The sequence below is a fragment of the Pristiophorus japonicus genome, chromosome 10, assembly GCF_044704955.1.
Source record: "Pristiophorus japonicus isolate sPriJap1 chromosome 10, sPriJap1.hap1, whole genome shotgun sequence".
Taxonomy (NCBI): domain Eukaryota; kingdom Metazoa; phylum Chordata; class Chondrichthyes; family Pristiophoridae; genus Pristiophorus; species Pristiophorus japonicus.
Window position 1 is genome coordinate 43,864,316 of NC_091986.1, and position 14,808 is coordinate 43,879,123.

General features: G+C 50.7%; 1 protein-coding gene across 1 annotated transcript in view; it reads left to right on the plus strand.

The window, feature by feature from the left end:
* Positions 1-4,024: 4,024 nt before the first annotated feature.
* Positions 4,025-14,808, plus strand: part of pcca (propionyl-CoA carboxylase subunit alpha) — a 572,168-nt gene continuing 561,384 nt past the window's right edge. The window contains exon 1 of the mRNA XM_070891406.1: positions 4,025-4,105. Coding sequence (XP_070747507.1) covers positions 4,052-4,105 — 54 coding nt within the window. The 5' untranslated portion in view covers positions 4,025-4,051. The remainder of the gene's footprint in view (positions 4,106-14,808) is intronic.

The window sequence follows — 14,808 nt, forward strand, 5'->3', positions numbered from 1 at the left end:
ATGATATCAGGGCAGTTGTGAGGGATGATATTGGCTCCAATGAACAAAATGTTGAATCATTGTGGGTGGAGATTAGAGATAGTAAGGGGAAAAAGTCACTGGTCGGCGTAGTTTATAGGCCCCCAAATAATAACTTCACGGTGGGGCGGGCAATAATCAAGGGAATAATGGAGGCATGTGAAAAAGGAACGGCAGTAGTTATGGGGGATTTTAACCTACATATCGATTGGTCAAATCAAATCGCAGGGGGTAGCCTGAAGGAGGAATTCATAGAATGCATACGGGATTGTTTCTTAGAACAGTATGTAACAGAGCCTACAAGGGAGCAAGCCATTTTGGATCTGGTCCTGTGTAACGAGACAGGAAAAATAAACGATCTCCTCGTAAAAGATCCTCTCGGAATGAGTGATCACAATATGGTTGAATTTGTAATACAGATTGAGGATGAGGAAGTTGTGTCAGAAACGAGAGTACTATGCTTAAACAAAGGGGACTACAGTGGGATGAGGGCAGAGTTGGCTAAAGTAGACTGGAAACAAGGACTAAACGGTGGCACAATTGAGGAACAGTGGAGGACTTTTAAGGAGCTCTTTCATAATGCGCAACAAAAATATATTCCAGTGAAAAAGAAAGGCGGCAAGAGAAGAGATAACCAGCCGTGGATAACCAAGGAAATAAAGGAAATAAAGGAAAGTATCAAATCAAAGACCAATGCGTATAAGGTGGCCAAGGTTAGTGGGAAACTAGAGGATTGGGAAAATTTTAAGCAACAGCAAAGAATGACTAAAAAAGCAATAAAGAAAGGGAAGATAGATTACGAAGTAAACTTGCGCAAAACATAAAAACAGATAGTAAAAGCTTTTACAGATATATAAAACGGAAAAGAGTGACAAAAGTAAATGTTGGTCCCTTAGAAGATGAAAAGGGGGATTTAATAATGGGAAATGTTGAAATGGCTGAGACCTTAAACAATTATTTTGCTTCAGTCTTCACAGTGGAAGACACAAAAACCATGCCAAAGATTGCTGGTCACAGGAATGTGGGAAGGGAGGACCTTGAGATGATCACTATCACTAGGGAGGTAGTGCTGGACAGACTAATGGGACTGAAGGTAGACAAGTCCCCTGGTCCTGATGAAATGCATCCCAGGGTATTAAAAGAGATGGCGGAAGTTATAGCAGATGCATTTGTTATAATCTACCAAAATTCTCTGGACTCTGGGGAGGTACCAGCGGATTGGAGAGCAGCTAATGTAACGCCTCTGTTTAAAAAAGGGGGCAGGTAAAAGGCAGGTAACTATAGGCCGGTTAGTTTAACATCTGTAGTGGGGAAAATGCTTGAAACTATCATTAAGGAAGAAATAGCGGGACATCTAGATAGGAATAGTGCAATCAAGCAGACGCAGCATGGATTCATGAAAGGAAAATCATGTTTAACTAACTTACTGGAATTCTTTGAGGATATAACGAGCATGGTGGATAGAGGTGTACCGATGGATGTGGTGTATTTAGATTTCCAAAAGGCATTCGATAAGGTGCCACAGAAAAAGTTACTGCAGAAGATAAAGGTACGCGGAGTCAGAGGAAATGTATTAGCATGGATAGAGAATTGGCTGGCGAACAGAAAGCAGAGAGTCGGGATAAATGGGTCCTTTTCCGGTTGGAAATCAGTGGTTAGTGGTGTGCCACAGGGATCAGTACTGCGACCACAACTGTTTACAATATACATAGATGACCTAGAAGAGGGGACAGAGTGTAGCGCAACAAAATTTGCAGATGACACTAAGATTAGTGGGAAAGCGGGTTGTGTAGAGGACTCAGAGAGGCTGCAAGGAGATTTGGATAGGTTAAGTGAATGGGCTAAGGTTTGGCAGATGGAATACAATGTCGGAAAGTGTGAGGTCATCCACCTTGGGAAAAAAAACAGTAAAAGGGAATATTATTTGAATGGGGAGAAATTACAACATGCTGTGGTGCAGAGGGACCTGGGGGTCCTTGTGCATGAATCCCAAAAGGTTAGTTTGCAGGTGCAGCAGGTAATCAGGAAGGCAAATGGAATGTTGGCCTTCATTGCAAAAGGGATGGAGTACAAAAGCAGGGAGGTGTTGCTGCAACTGTATAAGGTATTGGTAAGGCCGCACCTGGAGTACTGCGTGCAGTTTTGGTCACCTTACTTAAGGAAGGATATACTAGCTTTGGAAGGGGTACAGAGACGATTCACTGGGCTGATTCGAGAAATGAGGGGGTTACCTTCTGATGATAGATTGAGTAGACTGGGTCTTTACTCGTTGGGAGTTCAGAAGGATGAGGGGTGATCTTATAGAAACATTTAAAATCATGAAAAGGATAGACAAGATAGAGGCAGAGAGGTTGCTTCCATTGGTGGGGGAGACTAGAACTAGGGGGCACAGCCTCAAAATACGGAGGAGCCAATTTAAAACCGAGTTGAGAAAGAATTTCTTCTCCCAGAGGGTTGTGAATCTGTGGAATTCTCTGCCCAAGGAAGCAGTTGAGGCTGGCTCATTGAATGTTTTCAAATCAAAGATAGATAGATTTTTAAGCAATAAGGGAATTAAGGGTTACGGGGAGAGCGCAGGTAAGTGGAGCTGAGTCCACGACCAGATCAGCCATGATCTTATTGAATGGCGGAGCAGGCTCGAGGGGCTAGATGGCCTACTCCTGTTCCTAATTCTTATGTTCTTATGTTAGCCAATCCTCCATCCATGCTAATATATTACCCCCAACCCCGTGAACTTTTATCTTGTGCAGTAACCTTTTATGTGGCACCTTGTCAAATGCCTTCGGAAGTCCAAATACACCACACCCACTGATTCCCCTTTATTCATCCTCTGTCTCTCACTCTCCCTCCCACGCTCTGTCTTTCTCACTTTCCCACACTCACTCTTTCTCCCCCTCTCTCTCCCTCAGATTATCCCCCTTCCCTCTCTCTCTCTCCCACACTCACTTTTTCCCCTTCTCTCTCTCTCCCACACTCACTCTTTCTACCCCTGTGTCCCTCACTCAGTCTTTCCCCCTCACTCTCTCTCTGTTTCTCTCCCCTCCCTCTCTCTCTGTCATCCTCTCCCAGTTTCTCTCACTCTCCCTCGCGCCTCTCACACTCACTCTTTCTCTCCCTCTGTCACCCTCTCCCTCTCACTTCTCTCTCTCCCTCTCCCACACTCACTCTTTCGCCCCCTCTCTCTCTCTCACTTTCTCTCTCTCATTCTACTGCTCTCTGTCTGTGTCTCCCGCTGTCTCTCCCCCCCTTCTCTCTCTCTCTCTCTGTCTGTCTCTCCCTGTCTCTCTCTCACTCTGTCTGTCTCTCCTTCCCTCTCATTCACTCCGCCTGTCTCTCTCCCTCTCATTGCGTCTCTCCCCCTCTATCTCTCTCTCTCTGTCTATCTCTCCTTTTTCATCTCTCCTTTTCTGTCTATCTATCTCTCTTTTTCCCCCTCTCCTCTCTCTCGGTCTGTCTCTCTTTCCCCCCCCTCTCCTTCTCTCTCTCTCTGTCTTCTGCATATCTCTCTTTCCCCCCTCTCCTTCTCTCTCTCTCTGTCCTTTGTCTATCTCTCTTTCCCCCTCTCCTCTCTCTGTCTATCTCTCTTTCGGCCCCACCTCCTTCTCTCTCTCTCTGTCCTCTGTCTATCTCTCTTCCCCCTCTCCTCTCTCTTTCCCCCTCTCCTTCTCTCTTTTCCCCTCCTTCTCTCTCTCTCTATCTCTCTTTCCCCCTCTCCTTCTCTCTCTCTCTATCTCTCTTCCCCCCTCCTTCTCTCTCTCTCTCTCCCCCCTCCTTCTCTCTCTCTCTGTCCTCTGTCTATCTCTCTTCCCCCTCTCCTCTCTTTTTCCCCCTCTCCTTCTCTCTTTTCCCCTCCTTCTCTCTCTCTCTCTATCTCTCTTTCCCCCTCTCCTTCTCTCTCTCTCTGTCTATCTCTCTTTCCCCCTCCTTCTCGCTCTCTCTCTGTCTATCTCTCTTTCCGCTCTTCTCTCTCGCGCTCTGCGCCTGTGCGGTGCTGATTGGCTGGGCCCGCGGGTGAGAGGTCAGCCGGGCAGCAATGGCGGCGCGCAGATTGAGTGTCGCCGGGCGGCGGGCGATCCTGGCGCTGAAGGTGAGCGGGCTTCACAACCCACTTCAAAACACAAACGGGGCCCCATGAGGGCAGTTTTCCGCACATAAGTTGCACGTTTAGAAAAAAAACCATGGCCGGCTTTGTGTGTGGCCCGTTGCCGGCCGCTTTATCCGGCTCGGAGGGTCATGACCTTATATTCAGCAACAATGATTGAAAATATCTTTCCTTTATTAATTTAACTTAATTTATGACTTGTTACTTGAGGTGTCATCATGCTGGCGCCCTGTGGCTCAGTGGGTAGCACTCTTGCCTCAGAGTCAGAAGGTTATGGGTTCAAAGTCCCACTCCAGATACTTGAGCACAAAACTTCAGGCTGATCCTCCAGTGCAGCGCTGCACTGTCGGAGGTGCCGTCTTTCAGATGAGACGTTAAACCAAGGCCCGTCTGCTCTCTCAGGTGGACGTGAAAGATCTCACTGCACTACCTCGAAGAAGAGCAGGGGAGTTATCCCCGCTGTCCTGGCCAATATTTATCCCTCAATCAATATAACAATGACCAGCTAATCTGTTCTAATCACATTGCTGTTTGTGGGAGCTTGCTCTGCGCAATTGGCTGCCGTATTTCCTAATCATCATCGTCATCATCATCATAGGCAGTCCCTCGAAATCGAGGAAGTCTTGCTTCCACTCTTAAAATGAGTCCTTAGGTGGCTGAACAGTTCAATACGAGAGCCACAGTCCCTGTCACAGGTGGGACAGATAGTCATTGAGGGTAAGGGAGGGTGGGACAGATATGCCACACGCTCTTTCCGCTGCCTGCGCTTGATTTCTGCATGCTCTCGGTGATGAGATTCGAGGTGCTCAGCACCCTCCCGGATGCACTTCCTCCACTTAGGGTGGTCTTTGGCCAGGGACTCCCAGGTGTCAATGGGAATGTTGCACTTTATCAGGGAGGCTTTGAGGGTGTCCTTGTTACGTTTCCTCTGCCCACCTTTGGCTCATTTGCCATGAAGGAGTTCCGCGTAGAGCGCTTGCTTTGGGAGTCTCGGGTCTGGCATGCGGACAATGTGGCTTGCCCAGCGGAGCTGATCAAGTGTGGTCAGTGCTTCAATGCTGGGGATGTTGGCCTGGTCGAGTACGCTAATGTTGGTGCGTCTGTCCTCCCAGAGGATTTGTAGGATCTTACGGACACTTCGTTGGTGGTATTTTTCCAGTGACTTGAGGTGTCTACTGTACATGGTCCATGTCTCTGAGCCATTCTGAAGGGCGGGTATTACTACAGCCCTGTAGACCATGAGCTTGGTGGCAGGTTTGAGGGTCTGGTCTTTGAACACTCTTCCTCAGGCGGCCGAAAGCTGCACTGGCGCACTGGAGGCGGTGTTGAATCCCGACATCAATGTTTGCACTTGTTGATAAGAGGCTCCCGAGTTTTGGGAAATGATCCACGTTGTACAGGGTCGCACTGTAGATCTTGATGACTGGGGGGGCAGTGCTGTGTGGCGAGGACAGGCTGGCGGAGGACCTTTGTCTTACATTAGAACAGTGACTACACTCCAAAAGTACTTAATCGCCTGTACAGTGATTTGGGACATCCTGAAGTCATGAAAGGTGCTATATAAATGCAAGTCTTTATGTGGCTCAGCAGGTAGCACACTCCCTCTGAGTCGGAAAGCCCCACTCCAGAGACTTGAACACAAAATCAAGCCTGGCACTCCCAGTACAGCACTGATGGAGCGCTGCATTGTCGGAGGTGCTGACTTTTGGATGAGATGTTTAACCAAGGCTCCGTCTGCTCTCTTAAATGGATGTAAAAGATTTCACTGGCACTATTTTGAAGAAAAGCAGGGTGTTCCCTAGTGTCCTGGCCAATATTTTTCCTTTAACCAACATCACTTTAAAAAAAAAAATGATCACATTGCTGTTTGTGGGAGCTTGCTGTGCACAAATTTCCTACATTACAACACTTCAAAAGTACTTCACTGGCTGTAAAGTGCTTTGGGACATCCTGAGGTTGTGAAAGGCACTATAGAAATGCAAGTCTTTAAAAACATGGGCTTGTGACATTTTGGTTCTTGTAGGTCACAGCTCACTCTTTGGCTGGAGCTGCGAGATCTTGATTACATTTGTTGACCTAACTTTCTACGATAGTTAATTATATTTTTTTGATTCTGCCTTCTAATGTACTAAATTTTTGCAGTCACCCCATACATTGAATAAACATAAGTTGATATGTATGTATACTCTCATCAGTGCAAAAAGTATTTCTTATATATAAAATTAAAGGGATCAATTTATTATATGCCAGATTTAAAATCTGTTTTGCGAGTGGAAATTAAAGTTGACATGCAGTAGCAAGGTAATCTTATGGCAATTCATTTTCCAATAGACAATAAACGCAGGATAATTGTGTGATTTCCATACTTACCTTTCCTACGTGAAAAGTACTTTGGCATTGATGATGTATAATTACTGAACCAAGAGACAACAGTGCCATTATAACACAGTTGCAAAGGCACTTATTCTGAAATCCACCTTTATTTTTGCTATGACTGGATGTTATTGACTACTGTATTATCTAATAGTTTAATAGAATGGGAAAACACTCATCAAGGACACCGAGGCAGTCAGGAATCTCCTCAATCGAGACTCTGCCTTTGACTCGAGTGTTCCCGACTCCATCCCGCAGCATGTTACCCGCCACCACCTCAGTGAGACCCCTGCACTGCACGAGGTAGAAAAGGTCATAAGACAGCTTAAAAACAACAAGGCTACGGGTGCAGACGGAATCCCTGCTGAGGCATTGGAAGTATGGCGGAGAGGCACTGCTGGCGCGAATACACGACCTCATCTTTCTCATCTGGAGGGAGGAGAGCATGCCGGAAGATCTCAGAGATGCAGTAATCGTGACCATCTTTAAAAAGGAGGACAAGTCCGACTGTGGCAACTACAGAGGAATCTCCCTGCTATCAGCCACTGGGAAAGTCGTCACTAGAGTCCTCCTTAACCGTTTTCTTCCTGTGGCTGAGGAGCTCCTCCTGGAGTCACAGTGCAGATTTCGTCCCCTACGGGGCACAACGGACATGATTTTTGCAGCGTGACAGCTACAGGAAAAATACAGGTAACAGGGCCAGCCCTTATACATGGCCTTCTTTGACCTTACAAAGGCCTTTGACATTGTCAACCGCGAGGGTCTATGGAGCGTCCTCCTCCGTTTCGGATGCCCCCAAAAGTTTGTCACCAACCTCCGCCTGCTCCACGACGACATGCAGGCCATGATCCTTACCAATGGATCTATCCTTACCAGAGTCTATCCGTTCTCTGCACTTTAATAAGGCTTCAGGTCCGAATGCCTTATCTTCGGTTGCCCATGAGATATGTGCCTCTGAACGTGCCCCAACACCTGCCATCTCTTCAGATGTGGCCCAGCCCATGATCAGCAGTATGGTTTGATTGTAGTTGAAGCGAATGACCTTGAAGACGCTCCAGTGACTCGTGTGCTTAACTAATGCACACAGACCAGGAACGTGCCGGCTTTGTGCTCTGTGCCAAGTTAGTTGATCTCCCCCGGCAGTAGCAATGATCCAGTTAATGTTAGTGTCCTTGTGTTCGGAAAGGTTCTGGCTCTTAATTACTGTTCAACATGTGGAATTGTACTTCTGTCATTGGATAGCTATTAAGTGCAGATGTAGGGTCAGGACAGAATTGGAGATGACTGATTGCCCCTCCCCCCATGGTCATATGGCACTCACTGTTGAGGCTCGCACTTGACATAGCCTTTAGGAGGGGGGAGAATTGACAAGAGTGGAAAACCATTGACACTGCCATTCTTTGGTGTTAAATATGGAAGGTGCTTTGTTGCCAAGCAAACTGCTGAATGACCCCTTGAGCCTGCTGATGACCAGCTGAGTGAACTTGTCAGAAATGCTTGAAGATTTAAATGCATAAAACCTTTTAGGATTCAAACGATTTTGTGCCATGTCAATATATTTAACTCGTGGCTTCATACAAAACAATTGAGGGGCCGGGGACTGTGAGTTGATATATTTGAGTTATATCATATCTACCTAATACATGACATTGATTAAAAAAGCACAACTGCTTCCAGGTTTTGCAAGTAAAACTGTGGCAGATGGACTTCAGTGTGGGGAAGTGTTAGGTCAGCCACTTTGGAGCCAAGAAAGACAAATCAGAGTATTTTCTAAATGGTGAGAAGTGAGGAATTGTGGAGGAGCAGAGAGTCCATGTACATAAATCACAACAACTAGTGGACAGATACAAAAAGGCTAATGGAATATTCGCCTTTATCTTGAGGGAGCTGGGATACAAAAGGGGAGGAAGTTATGCTTCATTTGTACAGAGCTCTGGTTGGACCCCATCTGGAGTAACTGCGTTCAGTTCTAGGCACCGCACCTCAGGAAGCATATATTAGCCTTGGACAGGGTGCAGCGCAGTTTCATCAGAACGATACTGAGGCTTAAAGGGTTAAATTATGAGGACAGGTTGCATAAGCATGGCTTTTATTTCCTAAAGTATAGAAGAGTGAGCGGTGATCTTATCGAGGTGTTTAAAATGATAAAAGAATTCGATAGAGTAGATAAAGAGAAACTATTTCTTCTGGTGGGGGGAGTCCAGAACAAGGGGGCACAATCTTAAAAGTAGAGCAAGACCGTTCTGGAAGCACTTCTTTACACAAAAGGTAGTAGAAATCTGGAACTCTCTCTCCAAAGAGCTGTGGATGCTTGGGGATAATCGAAGCTTTCAAGACTGAGTTGGGTAGACTTTTATTATGTAATTAATGATTTAGACGAGGGGATTAAATGCAGTATCTCCAAATTTGCGGATGATACTAAGTTGGGTGGCAGTGTGAGCTGCGAGGAGGATGCTATTAGGCTGCAGAGTGACTTGAATAGGTTAGGTGAGTGGGCAAATGCATGGCAGATGAAGTATAATGTGGATAAATGTGAGGTTATCCACTTTGGTGGTAAAAACAGAGAGACAGACTATTATCTGAATGGTGACAGATTAGGAAAAGGGAAGGTGCAACGAGACCTGGGTGTCATGGTACATCAGTCATTGAAGGTTGGCATGCAGGTACAGCAGGCGGTTAAGAAAGCAAATGGCATGTTGGCCTTCATAGCGAGGGGATTTGAATACAGGGGCAGGGAGGTGTTGCTACAGTTGTACAGGGCCTTGGTGAGGCCACACCTGGAGTATTGTGTACAGTTTTGGTCTCCTAACTTGAGGAAGGACATTCTTGCTATTGAGGGAGTGCAGCGAAGGTTCACCAGACTGATTCCCGGGATGGCGGGACTGACCTATCAAGAAAGATTGGATCAACTGGGCTTGTATTCACTGGAGTTCAGAAGAATGCGAGGGGACCTCATAGAAACGTTTAAAATTCTGACGGGTTTAGACAGGTTAGATGCAGAAAGAATGTTCCCAATGTTGGGGAAGTCCAGAACCAGGGGTCACAGTCTGAGGATAAGGGGTAAGCCATTTAGGACCGAGATGAGGAGAAACTTCTTCACCCAGAGAGTGGTGAACCTGTGGAATTCTCTACCACAGAAAGTAGTTGAGGCCAATTCACTAAATATATTCAAAAGGGAGTTAGATGAAGTCCTTACTACTCGGGGGATCAAGGGTTATGGCGAGAAAGCAGGAAGGGGGTACTGAAGTTTCATGTTCAGCCATGAACTCATTGAATGGCGGTGCAGGCTAGAAGGGCTGAATGGCCTGCTCCTGCACCTATTTTCTATGTTTCTATGTAAGGACATTTTGAGGAAAGGTTGAGCAGGTTGGGCCTGTACTCATTGGAGTTTAGAAGAATGAGAGGTGATCTTATTGAAACATAAGATTCTGAGGGGGATTGACAGGATAGATGCTGAGAGGCTGTTTCCATTTCTGGGGATCTAGAACTAGGGGGCATAGCCCCATTGAATTTTTCGAGGAGATAACCAGAAAGGTCGATAAGGGCAGTGCGTATGATGTAGTGTATATGGATTTTAGCAAAGCTTTTGATAAGATCCCACATGGTAGACTGGTCACGAAAATAAAAGCCCGTTGGATCCAAAATTGGCTTGGAGGCAGGAAGCACAGGGTTGGTGAGTGTTTTTGTGACTGGAAGGCTGTATCCAGTGGAGTTCCGCAGGGCTCGGTACAAGGCCCTTGCTTTTTGTGGTATATATCAATGGTTTGGACTTGAATGTTGGGGGTATGATTAAGAAGTTTGCAGATGACACTAAAATAGGCTGTGTGGTTGCTAACGAAGAAGAAAGCTGCGGACTGCAGGAAGATATCGATGTACGGGTCAGTTGGGCAGAACAGTGGTAAATGGAATTCAATCCGGATAAGTGTGAGGTAATGCATTTGGGGAGATCTAACAAGGCAAGGGAATATACATTAAATGGTACGACACTGAAATGTGTAGAGGAACAAAGGGTCTTGGCGTGCAGGTCCACAGATCCCTGAAGGTAGCAGGCCAGGTAGATAAGGTGGTTCAGAATGCATATGGAATACTTGCCTTTATTAGTCGAGGCATGGAATACAAGAGCAAGGATGTTACGCTTGAACTGTATAAAACACTGGTTAGGCCGCAGCTGGAGTACTGTGTGCAGTTCTGGTCACCACATTACAGGATTGCACTGGAAAAGGTGGAGGAGATTTACAAGAATGTTGCCTGGACTGGAGAATTTTGGCTATGAGGAACGATTGGAGATGCTGGGTCTGTTTTCTTTGGAACAAAGGAGGCTGAGGTGTATAAAATTATGAGGGGCCTGGATAGAGTGGATAGGAAGGACCTGTTTCCCTTGGCAGAGGGGTCAACAACCAGGGGGCATAGATTTAAAGTAATTGGGGGGATGTATAGAGGAGATATGAGGGGAAATTTCTTTACCCAGAGGGTGGTGGGGGTCTGGAACTCACTGCCTGAAAAGATGGTAGAGGCAGAAAGCCTCACTACATTTAAAACATACTTGGATGTGCATTTACAGGGCTACCGACCAAGAGCTGGAAAGTGGGATTAGGCTGGATAGCTCTTGGTCGGCCAGCGCGGTCATGATGGGCCGAAATGGCCTCCTTCCGTGCTGTAAATTTCTATTATTTTATGATAGTTTCAGAATAAGGGGTCGCCCATTTAAGATGGAGATGAGGAGGAATTTCTTCTCTCAGAGGGTCGTGAATCTGTGTAATTCTCTACCCCAGAGAGCTGTGGATGCTGAGTCATTGAATATATTCAAGTCTGAGATAGACAGATTCTTGAACTATATGGGAGTCAAGGGTTATGGGGAACAGGCAGGAAAGTGGAGTTGAGGCCAAGATCAGATCAGCCATGATCTTATTGAATGGTGGAGCAGGCTTGATGGACCATATGGCCTACTCCTGCTACTTCTTCAGTTTCACAGGCATGTTAAGCAGCTCATCATACTATTCCTTTTTCTGAAAGTTGCTTCAAATGATTATAGATTGAGTTTTTATTTTATGAGTTAAGTTCCCCAAACCAGAGTTTGCATGAATCTAGATTCTTGTTCCAGGAAATAAGTTTGCTTTAAGGCAAGATGGGAAGAAATTAGGAAAAAACCCATCTAAAGCACTGGGCCTAAAAAAAAGCACATTATTTGACTATTTGATGTGGAGGAGGTGGGCTGAGATTGGAGGAAGCTATGCTTAATAATGGCTTAATAATTTGCAATCCCTGTGGCGAGAAGTTTGCCTTTTCGGCGTTTAAGTGATTTAGCGCTCTGTAGTGGGAATTCCCAGTGAAGAGCTGCAGTGACGTCAACAAGCTGTCTAAGCAGCAAATCACATTCCAGAATTCTCATCGACAGGAAACCAGGAAATAAGAAACTGCTTTTATCCAGCCTTTTTAAACTTGTTAAAGAGAGCAAAGGGGATAAGGTAGAAGCTGACATGTCGTGAACAATCTTTAATTTTGTTTTTACGTTAAAAAAAATTGTTATTTTTATCATAATGAAGAAATTTGACACTCGACAAATATAAAAAATAGTTTTTCAGGGCCATAACATTCAATTACCAGTCAATATGCAGTTAACACCCCAGTTACACCTATTCCAACAAGGTCTAATATTAAAGGATGTGCTTATTTGTACTGCCAAAATGGCCACCATGCTCCACCCTTTGTCTATGATTAGTTCCCTTGGAGGATAAGTCACACCCTGAAGTTTCACTGGAATGTGTAACTGGAACCACCCATCCCCGAGTCCCCCCTCGCTCTCTCCCCCAGTCCACTCTCTCTCTCTCTCTCACCCCCCCAGCCCCTCTCTCTCTCTCTCGCTCTCTACGCCCAAGCCCCTCTCTCTCTCTTCCCCCCCCAGCCCCTCTCTCCTAGCCCCTCTCTCTCTCTCTCCCCCAGCCCCTCTCTCTCTCTCTCTCTCTCTCTCTCTCCCCCACCGCAGCCCCTCTCTCTCTCTCTCTACCCCAGCCTCTCTCTCTCTCTCTCTCTCCCCCCAAGCCTCTCTCTCTCTCTCTCTCTTCCCCTCCCCCTCCCCCTCCCCCTCCCCCTCCCCCTCCCCCTCCCCCAGACCCTCCCTCTCTCTCTCCCTCTCTCTCTCCCCCCCCAGACCCTCCCTCTCTCTCTCCCCCCCAGCCCCTCCCTGTCTCTCGCCCCCCCAGCCCCTCCCTCTCTCTCTCCCCCCCAGCCCCTCCCTCTCTCCTCCCCCCCAGCCCCTCCCTCTCTCCTCCCCCCCAGCCCCTCCCTCTCTCCTCCCCCCCAGCCCCTCCCTCTCTCCTCCCCCCCAGCCCCTCCCTCTCTCCTCCCCCAGCCCCTCCCTCTCTCCTCCCCCAGCCCCTCCCTCTCTCCTCCCCCAGCCCCTCCCTCTCTCCTCCCCCAGCCCCTCCCTCTCCTCCCCCAGCCCCTCCCTCTCTCTCCTCCCCCAGCCCCTCCCTCTCTCTACTCCCAAGCCCCTCCCTCTCTCCCCCCCCCCAGCCCCACCCTCCCTCTCCCCCCCAGCCCCTCCCTCCCTCTTCCCCCCAGCCCCTCCCTCCCTCTCCCCCCCAGCCCCTCCCTCCCTCTCCCCCCCAGCCCCTCCCTCCCTCTCCCCCCCAGCCCCTCCCTCCCTCTCCCCCCCAGCCCCTCGCTCCCTCTCCCCCCCAGCCCCTCCCTCCCTCTCCCCCCAGCCCCTCCCTCCCTCTCCCCCCAGCCCCTCCCTCCCTCTCCCCCCAGCCCCTCCCTCCCTCTCCCCCCCAGCCCCTCCCTCCCTCTCCCCCCCCAGCCCCTCCCTCCCTCTCCCCCCCAGCCCCTCCCTCCCTCTCCCCCCCAGCCCCTCCCTCCCTCTCCCCCCCAGCCCCTCCCTCCCTCTCCCCCCCAGCCCCTCCCTCCCTCTCCCCCCCAGCCCCTCCCTCCCTCTCCCCCCCAGCCCCTCCCTCCATCTCCCCCCCAGCCCCTCCCTCCCTCTCCCCCCCAGCCCCTCCCTCCCTCCACCCCCCAGCCCCTCCCTCCCTCCACCCCAGCCTCTCCCTCCCTCTTCCCCCGCAGCCCCTCCCTACCTCCCTCTCCCCCCCCCAGCCCCTCCCTCTTCCCCCCAGCCTCTCCCTCCCTCCACCCCAGCCTGTCCCTTCCTCCCCCCCCAGCCTCTCCCTCGCCCCCCAGCCCCTCCCTCTCCCCCCCAGCCCCTCCCTCTCCCCCCCAGCCCCTCCCTCTCCCCCCCAGCCCCTCCCTCTCCCCCCCAGCCCCTCCCTCTCCCCCCCAGATCCTCCCTCCCTCCCCCCCCAGCCCCTCCCTCCCTCCCCCCCCAGCCCCTCCCTCTCTCTCTCCCCCCCCCGCCAGCCCCTCCCTCTCTCTCCCCCCCCAACCCCTCCCTCTCTCTCTCTCCCCAACCCCTCCCTCTCTCTTCCGCCCCAGCCCCTCCCTCTCTCTTCCCCCCCATCCCCTCCCTCTCCCCCCCAGCCCCTCCCTCCCTCCCCAGCCCCTCCCTCCCTCTCCCCCCCAGCCCTCCCCCCTCCCAGCCCCTCCCTCCCTCTCCCCCCCCCAGCCCCTCCCTCTCTCTCCCCCTCTCTCCCCCCCCAGCCCCTCCCTCTCTCTCCCACCCAGCCCCTCCCTCTCTCTCCCCCCCCAGCCCCTCCCTCTCTCTCCCAGCCCCTCCCCCTCTCTCTCCCCCCCCCAGCCCCTCCCCCTCTCTCTCTCCCCCCCCAGCCCCTCCCCCTCTCTCTCCCCCCCCAGCCCCTCCCTCTCGCTCCCCCCCAGCCCCTCCCTCTCTCTCTCCCTCCCAGCCCCTCCCTCTCTCTCCCCCTCCCAGCCCCTCCCTCTCTCTCCCCCTCCCAGCCCCTCCCTCTCTCTCCCCCCAGCCCCTCCCTCCCTCTCCCTCCAAAGCCCCTCCCCCCCAGCCGCTCCCTCCCTCCCACCACCCCCAGTCCCTCCCTCCCTGTCCCCCCTAGCCCCTCCCTCCCTGTCCCCCCCAGCCCCTCCCTCCCTGTCCCCCCCAGCCCCTCCCTCCCTGTCCCCCCCAGCCCCTCCCTCCCTGTCCCCCCCAGCCCCTCCCTCCCTCTCCCCCCCCCAGCCCCTCCCTCCCTCTCCCCCCCCAGCCCCTCCCTCCCTCTCCCCCCCCAGCCCCTCCCTCCCTCTCCCCCCCAGCCCCTCCCTCCCTCTCCCCCCCCAGCCCCTCCCTCCCTCTCCCCCCCCAGCCCCTCCCTCCCTCTCCACCCCCAGCCCCTCCCCCCCTCTCCCCCCCCAGCCCCTCCCCCCTCTCTCCCCCCAGCCCTCCCCCCCTCTCCCCCCCCCCCCCCTCTCCC